This window comes from Lonchura striata, chromosome 2 (assembly GCF_050655825.1).
Source record: "Lonchura striata isolate lonStrDom1 chromosome 2, ASM5065582v1, whole genome shotgun sequence".
NCBI lineage: Eukaryota > Metazoa > Chordata > Aves > Passeriformes > Estrildidae > Lonchura > Lonchura striata.
Window position 1 is genome coordinate 143,040,533 of NC_140704.1, and position 22,834 is coordinate 143,063,366.

Genomic DNA, 22,834 nt, shown 5'->3' on the forward strand with positions numbered 1-22,834 from the left:
TACCTGGGAGAGGTAGAAAATGAAGATGCAGCTCCATTTGAAATGTAAAGTAATGATAATAGAAGTAACACTTTGCTTCTCATTTAAGTCTTACCAGCAGGAAAATTGAACCAAGAAAGAGGTGGTCCTGTTGTACCACAGGGTCAGGATTGCTGAGGGATGCTTTTCAAAGCTATTCTTCATCCTTTTTAAGCAGCTGCTTCAGCATCCCTGTTCCTAAAAAGGATTTTTTTTTTTTTTTGTTGTTCCTAGAAAGTGTCCAGTGTGCATCCTTGCTGGTGTTTTAGCCTGTTGTTCCATCACTGACATGGAGATGAGGTTAATCCATGTCTCTGTAAAAAAAAAAACCTGTAGCAATTTGTTCTCTGCTTTATCTCCTCCCAAGTCCAATGCCTTGGTGCCATTTTTTTAAAGGAAAACTCTTCTTTTTGACAGTGTGTTTCTCACATGCAATAATTCAGTATATTTCCCATGTGATGCTAATAACAGTAGAAGGCAAGAAATCATGTCAGGTGCAGAAAAGCAAGAAGGCAATGACAGGGCAGCGACATGAATGAGACAAAGGAGTGCATAAAAAAGGAGCAGACCACAGACATGCCAAGAGCAGGATGATGTGACACCTCATCCGTGAAAGTGTCACTGCACACACAGATCAGCACCAGGGGACAGGGAGAGGTGGGCATGGGAGAAGCAGGAGCTGTGGAGGGCATCTTCTTGTGTCCCAGATAAGGTGTCTCTTTTGTACCACAGTGCCCAGCCTGTTCAAAACAATCTGATTGGTAACACAGTCTTCTTGGAAGACTTGCAGTTCCTCTGTTGACTTCCAAGGTTTAACAGTGACAGGTAAATGCAGTTCCAGTTCTACAGTAAGGAGATGGGACATGAAGAGACAGTGAGGGAACGTCAACAGCGGGACTGGGAATATCCTGTGTGTTTCTAGGGTTGGACCTCATTCTCTGGACTTCACTATGGACTCAGGATATGTGGTCTCACCAGAAGGCTTTGATCAAATGAGCACAGATCTGCTCAGCTAACACAATCTTAGTTCAAGAATACAATTTTTGGACAGGGACATGACATTTAGCCCAAGGGTCTTAAGCTACAGCTTAAGGCATCATTCCGAGAAGCACAAGGGGCCTGTTCCCTGATAGATCCTCAGGGTAAGGTAAGTTTTGATGGTCCACTGGATGTACATGGGTATAACACAAGGTCAGGCAAGTTCATCAAGGACTGATTGTCATCGTAAGAAAAATGACCAGGAAAATGAACTGTACATCTGGTTAATCCATTGACAGTTTCTGAGTAACAAACTGCGTGTAAAGAAACTGCAACCCCATCCCCAAGATTTGTAAGGCTAAACCCATATGAGCACAAATGGCAACGCCTTGTCCACAGCTTCAACTAATATCTTCTCTGTCACCAGGAAGAAATATTTCATGATCATGACAGCTGCTGTATCATTATAAAGCAGATCTGGTTTAGGTGGCATATTGTTTATAATGCAGATAATCCTAGTGTGCAGCACACAGAGTTGTAATAATATGGCACCACTGTAAGCCCGTGGGTGACTCTGATGGTGAAAAGGGTATATGTGACATAGCAACTTTGTCTTTACTTTTATTGTTCTTATTTCCCTCAGCCCAAGAAGTAACATGCACAGATCTGTTCAAAAACAGAGACTTTCCCTGCTAACATATTCTTCTCACTGGCAAGATTTATGGAGTAAAAAGCTTTTTAAAGATACAAACAGAATTTAGTAAATTGCAGCCCCATCATGAGATGTTAAAATCAACAACATGATTTTTGATTTTTTTTTTTAGATGACAAATTATCTTGATTTTGTCAGTTATAGCTTACACTGTATAATTTTGTTCTACTATTTTGTATTAATCCAACATTTTGTGTTTGACCAAAACATGTCATCAGTCTCTGCCTTACAAATATGAGAATATTCAGAATTATGGTTGAAAATAAAAAAAACACATATATGGAAGAGCATAATATGCTGGAATTTCATAATTTCAGCAATTTTGTGAAAGCTACCTAATCCATTGACTTTTAAATTGCTTGCATGCCATAAATACTGAGAACAAATGGGGTGGGTGGGATGGAAGTGAAATGCCTTGCAGCATAAACAGTTTAGTACCTGCTTCTTTTGCAGCTTGGTCCTGTTAGAAGATGCTTCACTGCTGACAAGGGCATTCCCCAAGTCTTGAGAAATAAGGGCAGTGAAAGGAGAATTCTTCCTCACCATGTGCAGTGTCTGCTCGCTGTTGCACTGCACTAAAGCAAAATCAGAAGAGTCGGTCCAGATTCAGACCCAAACCCTGTCCAGCAGAGCAGAGCCCTTTGCTCAGGTAACAGCTGTGATGTGCTGCATTTAGGCAACCCCTGCACCCATGCAGCCAACCACTGCACAGACCCAGGGACCACGGCTGGGGAAGGAGACTTGCGGGTGGGCAAAAATCTCTGCCCACCTTCAGGTGCTGGAAACTACCTGAATGGGAATGCTCAGACTGTCAGGTGAGAGTTGTTGCTAGAAAAAACTCTGGGTTTTCTTCACCTCGTGTTCATGACCTGGATCAAGCTTGACCTTATTTAAATCAAACAAAATGCTTTTACTGTATAATAAAAATTCCATGTTTTAATACATTGCCATGCACAAATGAAGTCAAACAATGCAGAGTACAAAATTGTCAAATATACAAAATGATAAAGCAGATACCCAAAGCTTCCAGAGATCATGCCCAAAGATACCAAAAACTTGATATTGGTTTTAATTTTATTGTTTAAAAGAACTCCTCCCTCCCGCCTGGGCTTTATTTTTTGTTGGCTTTTGAAAACAGAAGGAAGTAAATACTGAATATAAAAGCTGTAAGGTGGAATTAAGTGATGGCCACTTTGTATACTAAAAATTAGTTTGCATGATAAGTTCTGTTTTGGGAAAAAAGCACTGCTGTGCAGCTGAACACCTTGGATGCCTGGGGAAATGCAGTGTACATCAAACAAAAAGGCACACTTTTGTCTCATGCCACCTCATTTGGCTCCATCATTAAAAAGTTTCAGCCATACATGTACTGGGAATAACAGTGTGTCACTTTATAAGCAGTAGAGTGCTGGCATCTTCCTAGGTTATCAACCAAGTTAACATTAAAAGGAGATCACTGGCTTAGAGTATTTCCTTAGTGAATCTAAACCAGAATTGTGTCCAAAGGCAGCAGGACCAGACACAACTTGCTGGCTTCAAGTGACTGTTTTGACCATGGCCAAGGGCTTGCAGTCAGCCTGTCTGTATCCAGCTATCCTGTATCAGGTGAGCAGATCTCCCAGGACCTCAGTGCCAGCCTCCCTCTCACTCCCTGCAGCTCATGTCCATCATCAGTGGCCAATGTGGATGCACCAGCACAGCCTGGTATCTGATTCTGCCCATGGGCTCCTTTTTTGGGAAGCAGCTTTTGGAGACAACTCAGGTGCAACTGCAATCCAGCTGCCTGCTTTCCTCAGGGTCATGTTCAAACAACCTTAAATTCAACTCCCCAAAGCAGAGGACCCCAAATTTAGAGCCCCCTTTGCTGGTTTATGGTGTGCAGAGCCAGGCAGGCATTCCCTCCATCTTACCCAGACAGTGACAAAGAAACAATAATTTCAAGGCAGGTCCAGATACCTGCAGTCCCTACAAGAAACTGAAAGCAAAGCCCAGCATGTCCCAGAGTACTGCCCTGCCACCTTCAGATTCTGCAATATCTGTGAGAAATTTAAAAATACACATCTTAGCCTTGCCAAGCACCCTGCAGCTTAGTGCAAAGCAAAGGAGTCTTCTCCTCAGAGGACACATCCTCTTTGGGGAAATGCTGGTCATTCCCATCACCAGGGGATTGTCCAGTCCTGCCAGGAAATGTCTCCTGCAGGAGCCACTCAGCACAGACAGAACACTGTGCTCTGCCTGTGGGTTAGCCCAGCATTGCTCCATTCCTCCCCTTGGCCAGTGGTGTTGGATTCAGGGGAGAAGGGTGAGATGTGAGTCTCATGCTGAGATGCTTTGCATAGGCTGGAAGCTCCTGTCCCTCTTTTTCTACTGTCACTTAATCTCTTTCCCACCTTTCTCAGAAGTGCAGAGAAGGAGCCTCTTACATACAAGGGAAGCAGACAAAGTGCTAAAAGGATTCCAAACATTTCTTCATCCGCTTTTGCGGCCTGGCTCGGTAAGGAAAACTTCTGCCTAGATGTAAAGCTGCCCTCTCAATATTGAAAAAAACCCCAACCAACTGAGCAAGTCCCCTAAGCATCTGATAGGACAATCTGAGGTTTTTTTCTTTCCCTGCACAGCTTTTTATTGCTTACATGCAGTTTTGCTGCAATACCAATATCTCTGCTATAAAAAAAAACCTTGTGTTTTGCTATTTAATTTGGTGACTCACAATATTAAAAAGATAAATTCAAGGCAAATTTTTAATAGAAGGAATGTGATTAGAGGTGTAACAACTACAGAGAATTTTTTTTTTTTTTTCTGATAAACTGTTTAGATATATTTGGAATTAGCACCAGAAAGAAGCTTTTCATTTCCTTCTTAGACTGAGCCTGGTCTGAGCCTGAGCTGTGATAATGCTGTCAGTCCTACTCTTATGGCAGAAGTAGATGTTACAGTCATGTGCCAGTTCAGTTTTGCCCCTGCCCAGCTGGCTCCAGCCATGCCTGTCATGGAGTGCTCTCCTCCAGAGCTGCAAGATGTCTAATACCCATCTGCAGTAAGTATTCCTTTTATAGATTCCCTTGCTTGTGTGAACTCTTTACTCCTTAGAGTGTACATCCCAGTTTGTGCTTTCCCCACTACTTGATGATGCACATGGAAGATGACTCCAGTGGTTCACACTTGCCTTGTGCACATTGACAGCGGTTTTGTGAAATCTCAATCAGACACTGAGTACTCCTCCTTTGCTTATTTCTGAAGTACAACATTCAAACCCACCAGTGGTAACAGGACCCAATCTGGCAAAAACCCACTGCTGGGAGCAGCTGTCATTTCTCTGGGTAATCCCACTGATGTAATTTCACTGCCAGGGCTTCATTAACCAGCTCCAGTGGGGCTCCTCATGAGAGCAGAAATTTGCTGCCTTTGAAGCAAGGAACCTGTGCCCTGTGCTCAGCTGCACAGCGAGACCATTGCCCTCTCCAGCAGCACTGCAGCTTCTCTGCCAGTTGTTGCAGGCACAAAAATCTGTTTCTTGCCAGCAAGATGCTACCTCCTTAAGAGGCAAACCCACAGCTGTTAGCCTTGCTTTGACTACACATCCACATGGTCCCATCACTTGCATGTAGCATTTTGTCCCAGGCTGCCATCATTGAAAGGCTACCCTTGGTCTGTCCAAGGGTTTTGTTCTTTCTTGTCCAGCAGTCTTCCTTTAATTATGTGCAGCAGAACCTTACAGCTGTGAGCAGACCTAGTGATGCTCATACCGAATGCACTGCTTTCCACAGAAGCTGTTTAAATTAATACCATTTTGTGTGAGGGAAAAAGAAAAAGGATATCGTTTGCCCTGCTTTCCTGTAATATTGGAAACTTCAGGATATTTTTAATTCAGAAGTTTACATCTGATGATCTAGTCTAATCCTTGCATAACACATGCCTAATAACTTCATCCAGTAATTGCTGCACTGAGCCTGGATTTCAGTTTGAGGTAGAGCTTATTGACTTAGAAAAATACTCTGCATAATTTAAAGACTTTATGTGATGGAGAATATACCAGGTAACTGAGTAAGTTGTCTCCACTGGTAATCATCCTCCCTGTTGAGCATTTGCACTTAATTTCTAGCCTGAAATCAGTTTCCAACCAGCAGAGCACATAATTCCCTTTTCTTCTAAATAAAAGAGCTACCTGCCTTCAGACAGTACTTCCCTGCCCAGGTAGAAGATTGTGATTGCAGATGGAGATCAAGTCATCTCTTCAATTTGCCTCTGATAAATTAATAGCTTGAGCTTCATTAGTTTGACTCTATAATAAGACCTGTTTTCCTGCCCTTGAATGACACTGGGAACTATTGAAATAATCTTCCCAAGTTGTTGATACCTTTTTTGAAAGACTGACAGTGACCAAACAAACTGGAATGGCATCACTACAGCCAGGTCCTACATCCCAGCTAGCAAGAGCATCTCTGGGGATGATGCTGAACAGATCATTTATGACATCTTCACAGCCACTGTATTATTGCAGACATACTCCCCCATGCTACATGGACTTGCTGCCATCCTCCTGGATTTTTAACTTTTCTGTCCTCCGGGTTATTCTCCACTACTGACCTGCTCAGATCATTATTTATTGTGTCCCTGTTTTTGTCATCTCTGGCTGTTGCCAACAGTAATTTTCTCTTTCCCTGGGGGGTACACTGAAAATAGAGCAAACCTTGGGAGGAGCTCATCAGAAATAGTCTCAGTGAGGATAATTCATATTTACAGCTATTTTTTGTGATCAGCCTGTAATCCATTTTTAATCCATTAAATATGGGTGATATTGATTTTGCATTACGCTATTTTGTTATCAGAATCAAATGCTCTATAGGAGGCTAAGTATAGTATGCCAGCAGAGCTTCTTTTCTCAACAATCCTTTGATATCACAAAAATAATAAGAATTTGGCATGATATAGTTCTATAAAAATAAAATGGAGGACTTTATAAATTTTTAATTCCTGCAATGATTACACCATATCAACTTTTCCATGATTTTGCCTAAGACTGATAGGAAGATACTGAGTCTATAGTTTTCAGTATCAAACCACTCATTCTTTTGAATTATTGTGGGTCTGGTGTCATTTGAAGCTTCCCTTATGCTTTCTGATTCTGAAGAATCCTAGGCAAATTTTTCCTTCACTTTTGGATTCATTAATGGTTCTACAACTTTAAAATCATGTTTGGATAACTACTGCTTAATATTACCTGTAATTACTGATGGAGTAGGAGGAATTACATTTTAATGTGTAATCTGACTCCCGCCTTCCACTGCTTTCAAATACAAAACAAGACTATTTGTTGGGTTTCCAATGTAGTGTGAGCAATCTCTGTGCTGGCCCTGTCTAACATCACACTTAGCTTTGTTATGGTGGTATTTATTAGGATATATGTAAAGTCTTTGGGGTAACCAGCCCTAACCTATTTGCCACTGACTTCCCATACATATTTGGCTTCCTTCATTAAGCACCTACTTTCCTTACTTGCTGATTTATCCTCATGAGCCTGCCTAATCACCCATGCATTATCTTGGTGGGTTTTTTTTTGCACTCCAGATTACTTTCCTGAATTTTACTAAGGAGGTTACAGGTAATGCTGGTTATATTTTCCCCTCACCCATCAATTTTAATTATACCAGAGGACCTTCTCTTTTTAAATTAAAATCTTATTGACAGCCTATATATACCAAGGTTAACTGCAGTCCTGCAGCAGGGCTGTTCAAGGAGACTGATGGCAGAGATGGCAACTGTTAAAGGGGACCAATGTGAAAGATGCAGGGTTTTACTTTGCTTTATTTTGAATAATGCAGATCTTTTGGCTTTGTGGCAGGTGGAGGGAGGTTCATTTTAGTGATCACAAAAAAATGCCACCTCAGTGATGGCTGCTTGGCTGGCACTAATCAACACATCTCTGGAGCCTGCAATGGAGTAGTGCCAATGGAGGTCGGCCCGGGTCTGGCATGGGGTCTTCTGAAAATTCAGGGCAAACCTAGAATTTTGTCATTTTTAATAGTTTCATTTCCTCAATGACATTGCAGCTGCAGTTGAGTGACAACACTTGCCCTAAGGAAGAGACAGGGAGGGGTGGACTCACTGGTACAGCACTGCCATGCATCTGGACAAGCAAAACCAAAGAGCTCATGGAGCTTTTCCAAACTCCCTCTCGGAAGGTTGTTTTTCCCTAAACAGAATACATGGCAGGTGTTCAGGCACAGAAAGCCACCCAGTTAAAAAGAGTGAGGGACAAAAGGGTGCAAAGGCTGATCTCAGCTGCAGCGTGCTCGCTGGGGTGGGCAGTCCCTTCAGGTTTCTAGCAGAGGCCCTCTCACGGTGTGAAGCAGTCGGAATGGCTGAGCTCTGACAGGGATTCTTAGCAGGCTTTGATGCTGAGCCTGGACACAGAGAAACCAGGTGAGCGTGGCAGCAGGACAAGGCTCCGGGCTGGGAGGAAAGCTGCAGGTCTGCACAGGAACAGGGTCCTGGTCACAACCCTGCCTTGTCTCAGAGATAATAACTGGTGATCAATGTAACAGCAGCACAGCCTTTATGAATTTATCTATCTCCACAGGCTGATAATGGCTGCTTTATGAAAATAGCATTAGTCTTCCACTCTTTTGCAGCGAACTAATGGCTCTGAGCATATTTAAATTCGCTTCCTTTGCCGGAATAACTTATTTGCTCCCTTTTCATGTTGACTTGGTCTTTGGCACTCTCAACATAAATGATTTATTGACTAGAGATAAAGCATTCTTTCCCCTGAACTGTTCCTGCGACCCAGGCAGAAGCGGATATGTCTGGTATTTATAAGGTGTTCAGCATAAAAAATGCAATAGACTTGATTGTCTGCACTCAACAGCCTTTCCGAGAACACAGTACCTGCCCCCATTCATAAGAACAAAGATCTCTCGCACATGTTTATTTATATTAAAAAGTTTTCAGAAGAATACGCTGGGATCCAGATAGTTGTTCAGGAGATGTAGAACAATTTCATAAATATCCCTGAGGAAGCATGGCCTACTTTGGGAGAATAACAGTGATTAAAAAAATTCAAACACAATGAATAGTTAAATACAAGCCAAAAAGTACAGTTATTTCCTTATGGCTCTGGCAGACAGTTACACATGTGAGAAGTGTCACGGGGCTCAGGGGAGCTATGCCTGCAGTTATCCACATGCATAGGCTGGCTGCAGGATGGAGACCTACACCAGCTTCAAGGGAGGTTTGTCCGATAGGCACCTACAGCAGACGTCTCTCCGAGTCTGGCTACTCAAGGGTCTGGACTTGATTTTCACATTTCTCAGGGCCTATAACACTGCTTTTCTAGGTCACCATAGCTAAAATCCTGGGAAGCTTTTAAAACAAACTGTTTTAACAGGATAAGTGCACACATCTAAATTCATGCCCATAAACTGGAAGATGTTCAAAAGTAACATTGGTACAAAAAAAGCTTTGAGTGGCTCTCTGCCTAACGCAACTTTTTCTCACACACCCTTTTAAGATAACACTCTCTGATAAACTCTTCTTTTATCATTCAAATTATTCTGGATTTTTTCATCGGGTAGTAAAATAAGAGAACTCCTACTATAGAAGTATAGCATTCTCTTTTTAATTTAACATATCAATCAAAGTATTTTGTTTTTAATTGCTTTACCAACATGAAATCGATGTCAGTTGTCAGAGTGCATTTTTAAAACCTGTAGCAGAAAGAGCTGTAAAATTTGCTGAAGCTTACAGTGGACCTGTGCCATGCACATGGCCGGCTCTATTGGTATCAGATTCCAACCTGCAACCCTATGAAAAGCTCTAAAAAGTGCAAATGTTGCAATTGGCAAAGATCCTTACGTTTTAAGGAGAATTTTTACACCAATTAATTTGAAATTAGGGACCAGGATTTTCAGAAAGAGAATGTAGAAGCTTACTACTCTGTAATTCTTGGGAGCTCCATTTGAGAATCCATGGAAATACGCAAACTATTAAAAATCATTAGCAACTTCTGAAAATCTTTGTCACCAGTAAAAATATTTTGCGTTTGCACTGAGTGCTATTGAAGTATCCACTATGCTGAATCTGAGATGGGTGGAGAGCTGAAACCTAAGCCCATAACCATCTGAAAAAAAAATGAAACCATGAAGATAATTATCTGTTTGTTGTACAGGCACCCTCAGTGGTTGACCTTCCATTCTCTAGCAATGAACTGCACAATAATTTTTAAGAATTACAACACAGGAGTTTCCTCCAGAAAGGTGCCTGTGAGTTACTCTAACTGCACATTCTCTCCATCACTGCATCTTCACACAGCATTCTCTCACCCAGAGTTTGGAATAAATGCTAACAGCAACTCTACTCAGGCTGGAGAGTGTGACAGTCTTTAAGTACACAAAAAAGCTCCCTTTAATTTTAAAGAAAGAAGGAACAAAGAGGTAAGCCCCCTCAGTGTGTTGATGACATCAGTTCATTATAAAGAGTATGCCAAGAAGGTCCTGATGTGAGGGATAGACACTAATTCCACTGAGTCCCCATGGAAGAAACAGTACCACAGCCAGCTGTGATACAACCAGTGATGAGGTCAGTCATTCAGAGACTGAACAAAAAACAACGTTCAGGTTGAATGCAACAGTCATGAGCCTGCTACAGTATATTGAAAGGCTTATTGGAACCATTTGCTTATTCCCAGCTCCTACCAAAATACTCTTTTGAGTAGAAAGTGGAAAAAGTTAATGAAGAATCTGCCCTCTCCAATGGGAGTGTCTTTCTCCTTAGAAGTATAGTCTTACACTTTACCTTTTTAGAGAGTTTGGTTTGGACTACAATTTCCCAGCCCTGCCCAAAACATAAGTGGTGGCCAGCATAAAGAACCTGAATTCTTCCAGTTTACTCTGGTTTTATTGCAGACCAAACCCAGGGTCACATACATGTCTGAGAAAGGCTCTCTCCCTTGCCTCTCCCTCACTGAGTTAGAAAACACACTGGCACACCAGAAACAGGGCCCTTTGATATTTGGTGGGTGAGAGGGAGAGCAGACACAGTATCCTACAGCTCATTCAAACTACCCTGCTCTTGGCTACCTCTGTGACAGCTGTTCTCTTAAGTCTTGAAAAAAGAAGTCACATCTCTGCCACGTGCAAATCTATCTACACAACCTACCGTGAATCAGTGAAGGGATGCTAGTACTGGGCTTCAGTTTGGATGCAGTCTCAGCACAAACACTGAAACATATCCTCAGTATTTTAAAAAAGGACCATTATATATATATATGGACTGTGCTACTTCTGTGAGAAAAGCACATATGAAGTGCTGATATTGTTTAACAGAATACCATTAGACTGCAAAACTAACACATACAAGACATTTACATTCCTATCAGGGTGTAATATTGTGTACATATCCACTGAGATTGGAGAATTGTTGTAAGTTTTTCCTAAAACATCATGCCATCTGCATACATAATAAAAGAATCCAGTAGTTGCCATGCTAAAACAGGACTTCTAGTGAAGGGCATAGACAGTCCCCTAAAGGGAACTCAAAAGTTATGCACAGTGATGAAGACTGGAAGAAATTTTCCAGCTAAAGGTCTGTCAATGACTGTTTTCAACAAATTAGATATTTTGGATATTTTGCACCACATATTTACTCCACAGCAAATCAGGTCTCCCCAGAATGTATCAGCTGAGTGGGCTGATTTTACTTCAAGTTTGTCTTCAATCCTCCATGGTCATCTTCTGGCAGCGCCATTAATTGTGGTTTTTTCATGAAGGAAAATTCACTTTCATATCAAGTGGCAGGACAGCAGCTTTAGAGGCTGGAAATGTTTACGGAGAGCTCTCTGCTGGGGCTGTGAGAAACAAAATAAAAATCCAAAACCAGACTGTAAGTATAGGACAGAGCAAAGAAATTATCATGCATTTCAACTAAAATGAAAAAAGTCAGGTTTGAGCTTAGTAAATGTACTCCTAGAATATATATTGTGACCCTAGAACTTTTTTAATCAACTTTACTCACCAACCAAAAAACTCTTAATCCATTCCTTAGATAAAGTGCAGACTAGCAATCATTTGCATGATTTAACAAATCCTACTTGAATTTTATTGTCTCATGTGAAAGCACTGCTTATTCTTCCTGTAGTCTGAGTCCCAGGGAGCAGGGCTCTTCTGTTTGGTTGGATTTGCATTACCTACTGGAGGCTTAATAGCCAAAAGCTGGAAAGGCTCTGCCAAAGTAGTATTTGATGTTCCTGCACCCTTTCTGCTGGCTAAGATGGTAAGAACTGGCCACTGGTGCATAGAAAACAGCTCTCCCATATAATTCCCCACTTCAGACCCCATAAGATAATGAGAAGGTTGCAGAGTTTCTTTCCCCTGCTGAGCAGTACAGCACACTCGGTGTTGGTGGCTGCTATTCCCTGCCTGAAAGCCCCTGCAGAGGTGTACAGCAATCACACCACAAAGGAAGAGAATGTGGAGGTTACTTGTATCTTCTCCCCTTCACCCAAGCTCTTCTTTGAGAAGCACAGCAAAAGGACAAGAGGCAATGGACAAAAGAAGCAACAAGAGATATTCCAGTTAGATGCAAGGGAAAAAAAAATCTTCCAAGTGAGGGTGGTTACCTTTTGGACCAAGTTGCCTCAGCAGGTGGTGGGACCTTCACCTACACAGATACCTGCAGCTCAACCAGATGAGTCCCTACACAACTTGATGTGGCCCTGCCTTGACCACAGTTTACTGGAGCCATCTCCTGAAGCCTCTTCCAACCAAAATATTTTTAAGCTTGTACATTTTATGAAGGGGATTTGTGCTTCTTGTTCTGCCTTTCTGAACAGGAGATGAGTGCCTGTGCAGAACTGCTCACGCTGAAGCACAGTCAGGTGTTAATTCAGTGTGTAGCACATAAATGCTTGTAAACCCATCACAGGCTCAAACTTCTGGGGCCGAGGAGCCATGCAGAGACAAGTTCACCACATTATTTCATGGAATCATAGAATCATTTAGGTTGGAAAAGACCTTTATGGTCATTGAGTCAAAGTGTTAACCCAGCACTGCCAAGGCCACCACAAAAATATTTTGGGATGCAGCTTTGTCCATGACACAGCCCTCACCCATCACCTATTTTACAGATCAGATCTCTGCCCATGGCAGTGCTGGGATGGGACTCACCAGAACGGGCTTTGCACCCTTTCCACATCCTGCTTATTTCATGAGTGCATGTATCTGTATGTGTGGGAAGAGCTGGATTGTTGGGGTTTGGGGGCCAGATTCCTAACTGTGAAGGTAACAGGATACTGATGCTGCCAAGGCAGCATTCACATCAGCTGAAACTCAGGCTGGCAGTGGATTCCTGCTTCTCAGACCTTCAAAATCATTCCTGGTAGGCTCTTCTCTGTGGGGTGTGGGCTGACTAGCCCTGCCAAGCTGTCATTTTGCCCATATTTGTCTCTACCAACCCCAAGCTCTTGTAGCAATGGGCATGAAGGTCTGATTGAGCACAGAAAGGATGGGATGATAAATCAGTAGGTATTGCACAAGACCAAAAAAAACTACCCACTCCCTGCCATGAGGACTTGACCCCTGAGTGTAAATATGCCCTATGAAATAGAGTAAAAAACAGTTTCCTTAATTATTTCCTTCCTAATGTGGGCATATTTACCTGATTACAGTGCTACTCTTGATTTCTGTTTTTATAACTGCTTTGCTTTTATCCTCCAGGTTTTCTAGGGTAATCTTCCCAACACTACCTACTGTCATCCGCTACGTGAGATGCCCACATCAATAGTGGCCTGAGAATAGCACACATTTCAGACCCAGCAACTGGTTTCATACCATGGAAGAACGTACAGGAAGGTTCTGAGCCTTCAGCTGGTCTAGAGAGATAACTGACTGTGTCCCCAAAGACAGAAAAGAAAGCAATGTTGACATAAGCAATTTTGAAGACAAAAGGCAAATCTATGGGGAGGTTTTAAAATTGGAGAGCAGCAAACAGGTACTTAATTTCAAAAGTATTTGATTTCAGGTGAATTAGAGGATGTCTCCCATCTGAGTAGCATCTGTGGAGACAAGCCTGTCTCACAAAGGCCTGTCTCTCTTTCTTTGAGCTCATCTGCTGCAGAGAAGGGAAAATTTCAAAAGCTCTCCCAAGCAATGGAAAATACCTTGCTCAGACACAGAGCTGAAGGACTAAAATAAAATGGGTAAACTGGCTAATTATATCAGGTCAGGCCTCAGGACTGCACTCATGCTGAAATTCCCCAATCATCCCCATTGTCTCAGTCATTAGCTTGTATTTGTACTTAAGTTTGAAATGAGCCATCTGGCCCTTCAGACAGAAACCCATGAATGAGGAGAAATGGAACTGATCCCAACCTGAGCTCCATCCACACCACAGAGGGAGCACAACCACTTCGAGCCATGCAGAGGGTCTGGGTACAAGTGGTGACACTGAGCAAGCAGACAGCAGTGGTTCTGCCAAGCTCTGCATTTAGAGCAAGCAAACTCAGGCTTTAGTGGTCATACAGCCTGTTTCTTCTCACTTTGACTTTTGAGAACAGGGCTTTAGAAGCACCTATTCTTCCTCATTACCTGCATAATTTTTTGTGCCTAGCTGGAGGCTTCTCTAAGTACCTTGGTTTTATAACAGTACATATCCAGTGTTTACTGAAAGTAAAAATCTTTATAAAAAGATATCACAAATGAGCAGTTGCTTTTGAAAACCCTTCCTGAGACATTAAGCTCTGAAAACAAAGACAGTCCTTTGCAGGAGGTGTCTATGCTTACCAACACAACAGTGAACAGATCTAATCTCACATGACATTTTCAATAAGCTGATGTAGGAAAAAAACTATCATTTCAAAGCCAGAGATGTATTTCAGTTTTTGAGTATCTGTGCTGTGTGAGTTTTGTCTGAGAAAGGGACATATTTTAGATTAATTTTAAACACATGTTAATTATACTCAACCTAGAGGTATTACCTATTTGCCACATTTCCATAATTGAGGGATTCTAATAAAGAAAACAAGCATCTATTATCTTTGCTAGGTTTACTCTCCTGGAACTAATTTTATACCATATTTCTAAAGTCAGCACATTTCAAACACAGGATTATAATGAAAAATGTCTATTTCCAAACATCTTTCTATCATCTATTCCTTGGAGTCTGTGAAAAACTGCATTCAGCTTAATTTAGAAATATTTATTTCTGTGTTAGAAAGGACATATATATCTCACTTCACATGTCTCATGCCACTTGAGACATTTTAATATGCTATATATTACTGCTGATTTGTTGCATCTTGCTATTAACTAATTAGAGTTCATATAATTGTTGAATGATTGGGGTTGGGAGGGACCTTGAAGATCATCTAGTTCCATTCCCCTGCCATGGGCAGGGAACCTTCCACCAGACCAGGTTACTCAGAGCCCCATCCATTTTCTGGGCAACCTGTGCCAGGGCCTCACCACCCTCACAGTACAGAACATCTTCCTAAAACCTTATCTAAACCTGCTCTTTTCAGTTTAAGGCTCCTTGTCCTGTTATACCATTGTGGAAAGTCCCTCTCTAGCCTCACTGTAACCCCCTTTAAGGTAATGGAAGGTGCTATAAGGTCTCCCTGGAGTCTTCTCTTTTCCAGGCTGAACAGCCCCAGCTCAGCCAGCCTTCATGGGAAGGTGTTTTAGCCCCATGATCAATTTAGGGATTCTGGACTCCTCTGAACTCATTCCAATAGGTCCATGTCTTTTTACTGGGGAGTCCAGAGCTGGACACAGTACTCCAGATGGTGTGTGTGACCAGCTCTGGGGCCCCCAACAAATATCATTACCACTGAAGAGTTTTGGACATCAATAAAAGAAAATTCCTGGCAGCCCACTCATGGATTTACCCTTTTCTTTATTGTGCATTGAATTATTATCAACACCGAGGTGTGAGAGAATGAGACCTCTCTGTAAGGTTCATGGAAGTTCAAGTCTCAGGTAAAATGAAAGTACCACCTTGGGGAGCTGCTGACACCAGTCTGCCACCATGGAGGAAGGAGACTTGGCAGGGGCTGGGAAGCACTGCCATGGGGCAGCCTTGGCAGGAACAGGAAACATTTGCCCCTGTACTTCACCAGTGAAGTTGTACCTGCATTTGGTTTCACTCTATCACAAACCCATCCCATTTCTGCCCTGGGTGGAGAACAGCACTGGTTTTTTAACCTGCAGGTAAATGCAGCTCCTGCTGCACATCCTCATTATGTAACAGGTCTCTGATAACCAGAGTCAGCAATGCCAGAGATCCAAAGTTACCTCAAACAATTGCATGTGTGGACCCAGCAGCAGTGGGTGACAAAGCAGTGCCCCCCAGCCCCTCCATCCACCCACTAACCCCTCCTCTCATATCAGCAGCTCTGGCTCACACAGGCTGCAAGTCCAAGCCTCAGGGCTGCAGAGCCAGCACCACAGCCCAGCAGCCTGTGTTAAACAATGGCACATTAATCTAGGGACTGAATGCAACACCCAGCAGCTGAGAGAATACAGACATGTGGATGCTTTTTGATAAAACTGCCAATTTTTAGGAAGGAAGTATCTTATTACTTTGTATTTTTAATTTGGTTGCCAAGCAAGAAATTAAGATTTTGATTTTGGAGTACCTTTGACAGAAAAAGTGGGCCTGTGAGCACAACACCTACAGCATCTAACATAGTAATCCTAATCCTAAGTGTTTGATATTCTTTAATGAGTCCATGCAAAATAACTGTAAAAGCCAAAAATATGTAGAATCAAATGTCGTCCCTTTACACTTGCTTTTTTAGGGGAGTGTTAGGACATATTTGTCATTAACTGTAAAACCCAACCATGAAACAATATTTTTTGTTGAAATGATCAGGGACATTGATGTATCATCACAAGACTCCAAGAGTAGAGTCCTTAAAACAAACAGCAGCTGACATATTAATTGCTATTTCTGCTAGGATAAATTCAGGTTTCTTTTTCTTCTTCTGGACAACTTGCTCCCATAAGCAGGTACGCTTAATCCTCCTGGATAGAGCTTTAATATTTGTTGATACCATCACCATAAAAACGCTCCTGAATAAATATTCCCACATGAGATCTAGGGAAAAGAATGACATTACAAGCAATAAACTCCTTGGTGTTATTTATGAATTGCTACACTGCTCACTGATGTTCCAGGCCCAGACAAGGGCTTGGAGGGGGCAGCTGGAACACAGCTTGGGACAGCCTGCTCAGGCACAGCAAGTACGTGGGTATGTGGGATCCTGGCTCACTCCTAGATGTGCTGTCCAGATCAATGGCACATCTCATCTCAAGGAAGGCTTCAGGGTGCCTTTCAAAGCAGTTTAGACAGGGTGCCCTGAGTTTTAAGACATATGATGAACATTAAACAGGGTCAGGCAAATCCCATCCTCTGTGTCCTGTCTCAAGAGATCACTCCCTTCTTGCCTGTGATGCTGGGCTCTCCAGCCTGCATCAGGCAATTCTGAGATGAAACATTTCTGGGAGAATGGATGCTGTGGCAGATGCTCTCAGCAGGTAACCTTCTGAAAAGACAATTAGTCAGAGGTTATTGCAGCTGCTCTGTGGAACACAGTTGGTTCACACAGAATGGGCTGAAAATGTAGTTGTCCAAAATGCGTTTTACTAAGCTATTCAAAGCTATCAAATAGTCAGATTAGCCAAGAGTCTCTTTATGAGTCACACACAACCCCAGCTTCCTTACCAAAGCAACTTTACTAGGTTAAACAAAATGAGGACACATTGATTTCTGTTCACAGGAATTTTGGTTCTTTGCCCTTTCCTTCAAAAATCAGAGTTCTTGGTGGACAACTCTCTAAAGCACTCAAGCTCACATTCTAGGCTTGTTTTGAAAAATATCTTAAAAGACTTTTCAATCTTTTGAACTTGATTTTACAGTGTAATCTGAAAACCTCAGGACAAAAATCTGTCCCAAGAAATGATGCCCTTTCTATGCCTGTGCCTAACCAGCTTGTAAAAATTTCCCAAGATTAGAAGTTTGGTTCAAAAATCAGGAAAAATCCTACTAGAGATTCTTTCTTCTTTTGAAGTGGTTCATTCATCTCAACTCAAGATGCCTCATACACCCCACCACCCACCTGCTGCTGCAAACATTCAAAGAAAACAGAAAAACAATTGCATTCAACAGATTATGATGATATCCTTGAACTAATAAGCAGTTAAAATATTTTGAAAAATTATATGCAACTGCTTCCTTAATGCTTATAGGTCCTTTCAAAAAAGTCTCTTGTTCTACTGCACAGCTACCTATGAGTGTGAGCAGTGAACTGGCTGTCCTGAAGCGTTCTGCTTAAGAAACACAAATTGTACCAAGCAAAGATTTAAAGGAATGTGATGCTAATGAGTCCAGTAGTCCTATCTGGTGCTGTCTGAAACTGAAAATGCATGTGAGATTGCTGACTTTATGCATCTTTCTCACTGCCTGGCTGTAATCAGTTCTTGGTCTCCCAAGTTCTTCTGGGGTGCTCTGCAGGAAGTGAAAAAGGCTGTCACAGATGAATGGCATTCTCCATACTGTGGCTCTGCACAGCTATTTGCACTGCATTGTGAGCCTTTGCATTTCTATTGCTTTCACCTCGACAGACTGGGTTTTAAAATGAAGCTCCAGGAACTGCACAAACTGAGTGAACTCAAAGAAGATATTGCTTTAGTGGTATCTTCAGCATGCACGTAAGGTTCTTAACCACACAGTCCCCAGTGGTTTGGTGGCTGCTCTGATCACCAGCTGGAACCTGTATTTGCCTTTTTTGTGCAGATTCTGCAGCACACTTTCAAGCCTACTCTGCTCTGCTCATATGCATGCAGCAGCATTTGGGAATTATCCTGTGCATTATCAGTTCTGTGCATTAGATCAGCATATTACTTGCTTTAGGATTCTCAGTGAAATACACATTAACACAATCAGATGAAACTAAAGATTTCACTGGAAAATGGAAATATAATAGCAAAAGGGTTTGGAAACTCTCTGGAGCTACAACTCCCTCACTGGTTATGCAGAGCTTATACAGGATTAATAGGTGGAACAAACTATCCATCTTTAGGGAGATATTCACTGTGAGATTCCCTAAAATGAAAATTTGCATTCTGTGATTAGCCAAGCAAAAAGGGAAATTATACCTACTAAAACCACCAAAGGACTGCACACATGCACACACGCATTTACCACACAATAAAACAAAAATGCATTGTGAAACCTACAAAACTAGTCCCCAGCCCTTAGTTAGCTGAACAAGTAAATTTGTTTAGCTTTTTCCAGGAATTAATCAATATATACCTATATTATCACATTGTGTTATCACTGTTTTCTCCAGGACCCTTGCAGTGCTCTGAGAACCAAATGAACAGAATGAAGACAAAGAGCATTTTGGGACCATTTGGTACTTGCTTTATTCTTGCAGTTCAGCATGTGCCCCACCACCTCATTTAATGCACGATGTCCAACCTCCATCTGGAAGATAATTATTGCTGCTCCTATGAACACAGTGTCTAAACATGTCACCAAAAAAGGCCTGAATTTCAAAATACCTCAGTGAGAAGACATGGCCTTATTTTGCATTTCCTAGTTAAGTACAAAGAGAGTTGCAAGGCTGCACTGGTGCTGTCTGTCAGCTCCTGTCTCCATCCACAAGTGCTTCAGGCTTCCATGTGGGGCTCCTGAGGAAAGGAGGTTTGAGAAAGATTCTGGAATACATACTCCAGAATGCCAGTGATGCCTTTTCCTAATCTGGCCCAAAGTCTGATTTTATCTCAAAATTGTACTTTACTGATTGTCATCTGAAAGTGAAGTTGCTGGACCATCAATGTTAACAATCCATCATGGCCCTCCAGAATCTCAGGGTTGTACAGGAAAAAAGGAGATGTTATTTTAGCCTCATCAATCTGATTGTGACCGAGTCTTCCCAGGCATCCTCAGAAAGGTCTACACAACAATTAGCATGATGCATACACCACTGCTGCTTCAAAAATAAAATCAAATAGAAGGCACTTAGTCTCCTCCCAGCTGCAGGATCAAGCTCAGGGAGACCTGCAGAGAGGGCAGGTCCTACCCAAGGCAGGGATCCTCTTCTACCCCACGACTGATGCTGTGTCAAGGCAGCAGAGTGGGCTCTCCCTCTGCACATCAGGCTTCATGTCTCTGTCTAAACAGCTGGAAAGTGAACTACAGTGATCACAATGAGTTACCACATTTGAAGAGTCCACATGGTGATTACTAAGACTGGATCTGGATGCATTCCCAGAGGAGATCCTAAATACCAGTAATGCTTCTGCCTTGGCAGAAGGGTTTGATAAACAAAGGATGGACAGTTTGCATCAAAGAAGTTCTTAAGTCATGCATGAAGTCTAAGTAAATTATGTGGGCTGTACTGACCACAGAGCCAAGCAAGTAAGTCAGTTGTGGAAACCTGACATGTATAAAACAAAGCAAGCCAGTGTTCAGAATGCATGAGCTATTCAGTCATCCAGGGTTTTGGGAAGTTCCTGTTCAGCACAGGGATTCTTTGACTGGCTGCAAGTTGTGCTTTACTCTGATTTGCCCGTTTCCTATCATTTTAATTTGGAGGCTATCCAAAGCACCTGCATATTCTTCTCTCTCTTTTTGAATCCTGCACATGTTCCTGAAAAGATGATTGCACAGAAATGTATACAAATGGTGACAGACCACACCATATGCTGTGGAGATGATGCTGTGTGTGGCTGCTGCCATCCCAAGCAAAACACTGTGTAATCTCTCCCTTTGCCAGCAAAGTGGTATCAACCTGTGGGACAGTTTGCAGGACCTGATGGAATTCTCCACATTGCCCTGTCTCCTTCCCAAGGAAGACCAGGCCCCCATCCTCACCCTCATGTGCCACCATCACTGGTCAGGCTGGGCATCCAGCACCCAGGGCTGGGACACACTCCCAGGTGCTGTAGCAGAGCATACCCAGTGTAAATCAAGGATGGGACCAATGTACTTGGTGGTAGAAAATAATTCAATACCAGTTAGAAATTGACCTTTAGAAGTCAGACAGAAGGGCACTGCTACACTTTAAAGATAAGGGTCTGGGGCTAAATGTCATACCAGGAAAAATACTTTCATTCATCATTCAGATTCTTTGCTTGTAGAACATAACAGTATGCACTGATGGATGCAAGAAAGTGAAATATGCAGCAGAGCAGCATCTCAGTGGTTAAGGCAAAGGTCTTATCTACCATATCACAGATCACTAGACTTCCCTTTGCTGTCTAGTTCAATAAATACGTAATTGTTCTGCACAAACTGGAACAGCATAAAAAAAAAACATACAGCATATCTCTCTCGCACCTGGAAGCTTGTCTTTAAGGTTAGAGAGGTAAATAAATAAAGCTTGTGTGGATTTCTGAGATGATTCACTTTAACTTCTGCAGATAGTCTGATTAAAGCCAGCTGGGTATTTCCATGCATAATTGCAGACTGGAAGCCCAGATAAATACAAAACACAGACAGGAGTGGGATGGGAAGGTCCATCCCTGCCTGTGCTGAGCTACGAGAAGCAATTTGCTGTGCAGAGCACCAGCTCACTTGGCTCTGAAGTTGGTGTGGTGGCTGAACAAACTCATTCTACTTGTCCTAGACAGGCAACCAGCCTACACTGTTATCTGGGCTTCTTCCACAAGCAGTGGAGAAAGACGGGGCCCTTCGAAGAGTGACCCACCTACCTACTTGTCATAATGGATAAACGATTCCTTGGCAGCTCCTCTCTTCCCTGATTACCAAGAAAGCTGAATGATGAGCTCAGAGTAGTTATCCACCAATTAAATGGCAAACAAGAGGTGACAGGAATTGCAACTCCATGCCTAATTTGATTGTTACAACTTCCAATTACCATGTGAAGTGTAGGTACCACAATATTCAGGATTAGCACGTTCAATGCTTACATTTCTACTGATATCAAGAACCATATCAATTGTGGTGAGGGATAAGAGCCCTAAATTCCTTTGAGGCCTTGGACATCAGAATTTGACAAGGAAATTACATACCAAATATCCTTCTTAAAAATTCATACACATAACTGAGATAATGAGATGTTTCCTGCAAAAAATCCACAAAGTACTAAAGTTTTGTAATTATTTACTAAGCACTATTGGTGTAATTTTGTAGCCAGATTAATTTATTTTGCCTATACTGCCAAATTGTTTCGATTTGCCACTGATTTCATTTCCACTTGGAATATATGAACAAATGAAAAGAAATTCACATAGGCAAATAAAATTTGAATAAACAAAAATAGTGGTTTGTTTATTATTAAACACCTTTCATATTTTAGCTGTGGTAGGAAATTAGGTAAGCACTTGTAACTGGAAAAGTTCTACCATTTTATCTCAGGCCAAACAGTTTATCACAGTTCATGTGCAGACAAACTTTCGTGCCTCAAAACTCAGGGAAAAATATGTAATGGGCTGTGGTAGTTCTCTCTCAGTGCCAGAACAGTAAGCATCCCAATTAAATTGTTGCTTCAAGGAAGGAAGAAAGGAAGGAAGGATTTCTGCCACTGGAGCATAAAACAGATTTTGGCTAGAAAGAACATGGACAAGATATTCAAAAACGCCCAAGTAATTTGCACACCAAAGTCTCATTAAAGTCAACAAGACTTTGATTTCCAAGTTATTTGTGAAAATTTTCTCTGATGATGCCTACAAGTCTTTCAATATTTATCTTAAACAAGTGCTGACACATTCAAAAGCAGATCCGGGACAGCAACAAGTTTTGGTAACCCCTCAAGACATTTCTAAAGCCTCACCCACAAGAGACAGAAAACTTCTGGCATGTCCATATGTCTGGAATTTTCAGCCAGCATCATGCATTTGTCTGTTTAGGGTAATTAAGGGCATGCCTCTGTGAACACAGTTCTGCGAGGGAACGGGCGTCTGGATGCGCAGCACAACAGATGCTCTGCTGCGCCCGTCTGCCCTCGCCCCGTGGCAAGCACGGGGCAGTGCTGTGCACTGCCAGTGGAGAGGAGCAAGCAGCATGTGCTCAGCACTCCTGAGAGAATGGCCATCCTCCAGTGGCCTCACTGTCACCTGGCTCAGGTAGCCACGCTGTCAGATTTGTTTCACAAGCCCAGCCACC

General features: G+C 42.2%; 1 protein-coding gene across 1 annotated transcript in view; it reads right to left on the bottom strand.

The window, feature by feature from the left end:
• Window positions 1–2,616: 2,616 nt before the first annotated feature.
• Window positions 2,617–22,834, bottom strand: part of SAMD12 (sterile alpha motif domain containing 12) — a 173,923-nt gene continuing 153,705 nt past the window's right edge. Inside the window, exon 5 of the mRNA XM_021546420.3 lies at window positions 2,617–11,552. Coding sequence (XP_021402095.2) covers window positions 11,530–11,552 — 23 coding nt within the window. The 3' untranslated portion in view covers window positions 2,617–11,529. The remainder of the gene's footprint in view (window positions 11,553–22,834) is intronic.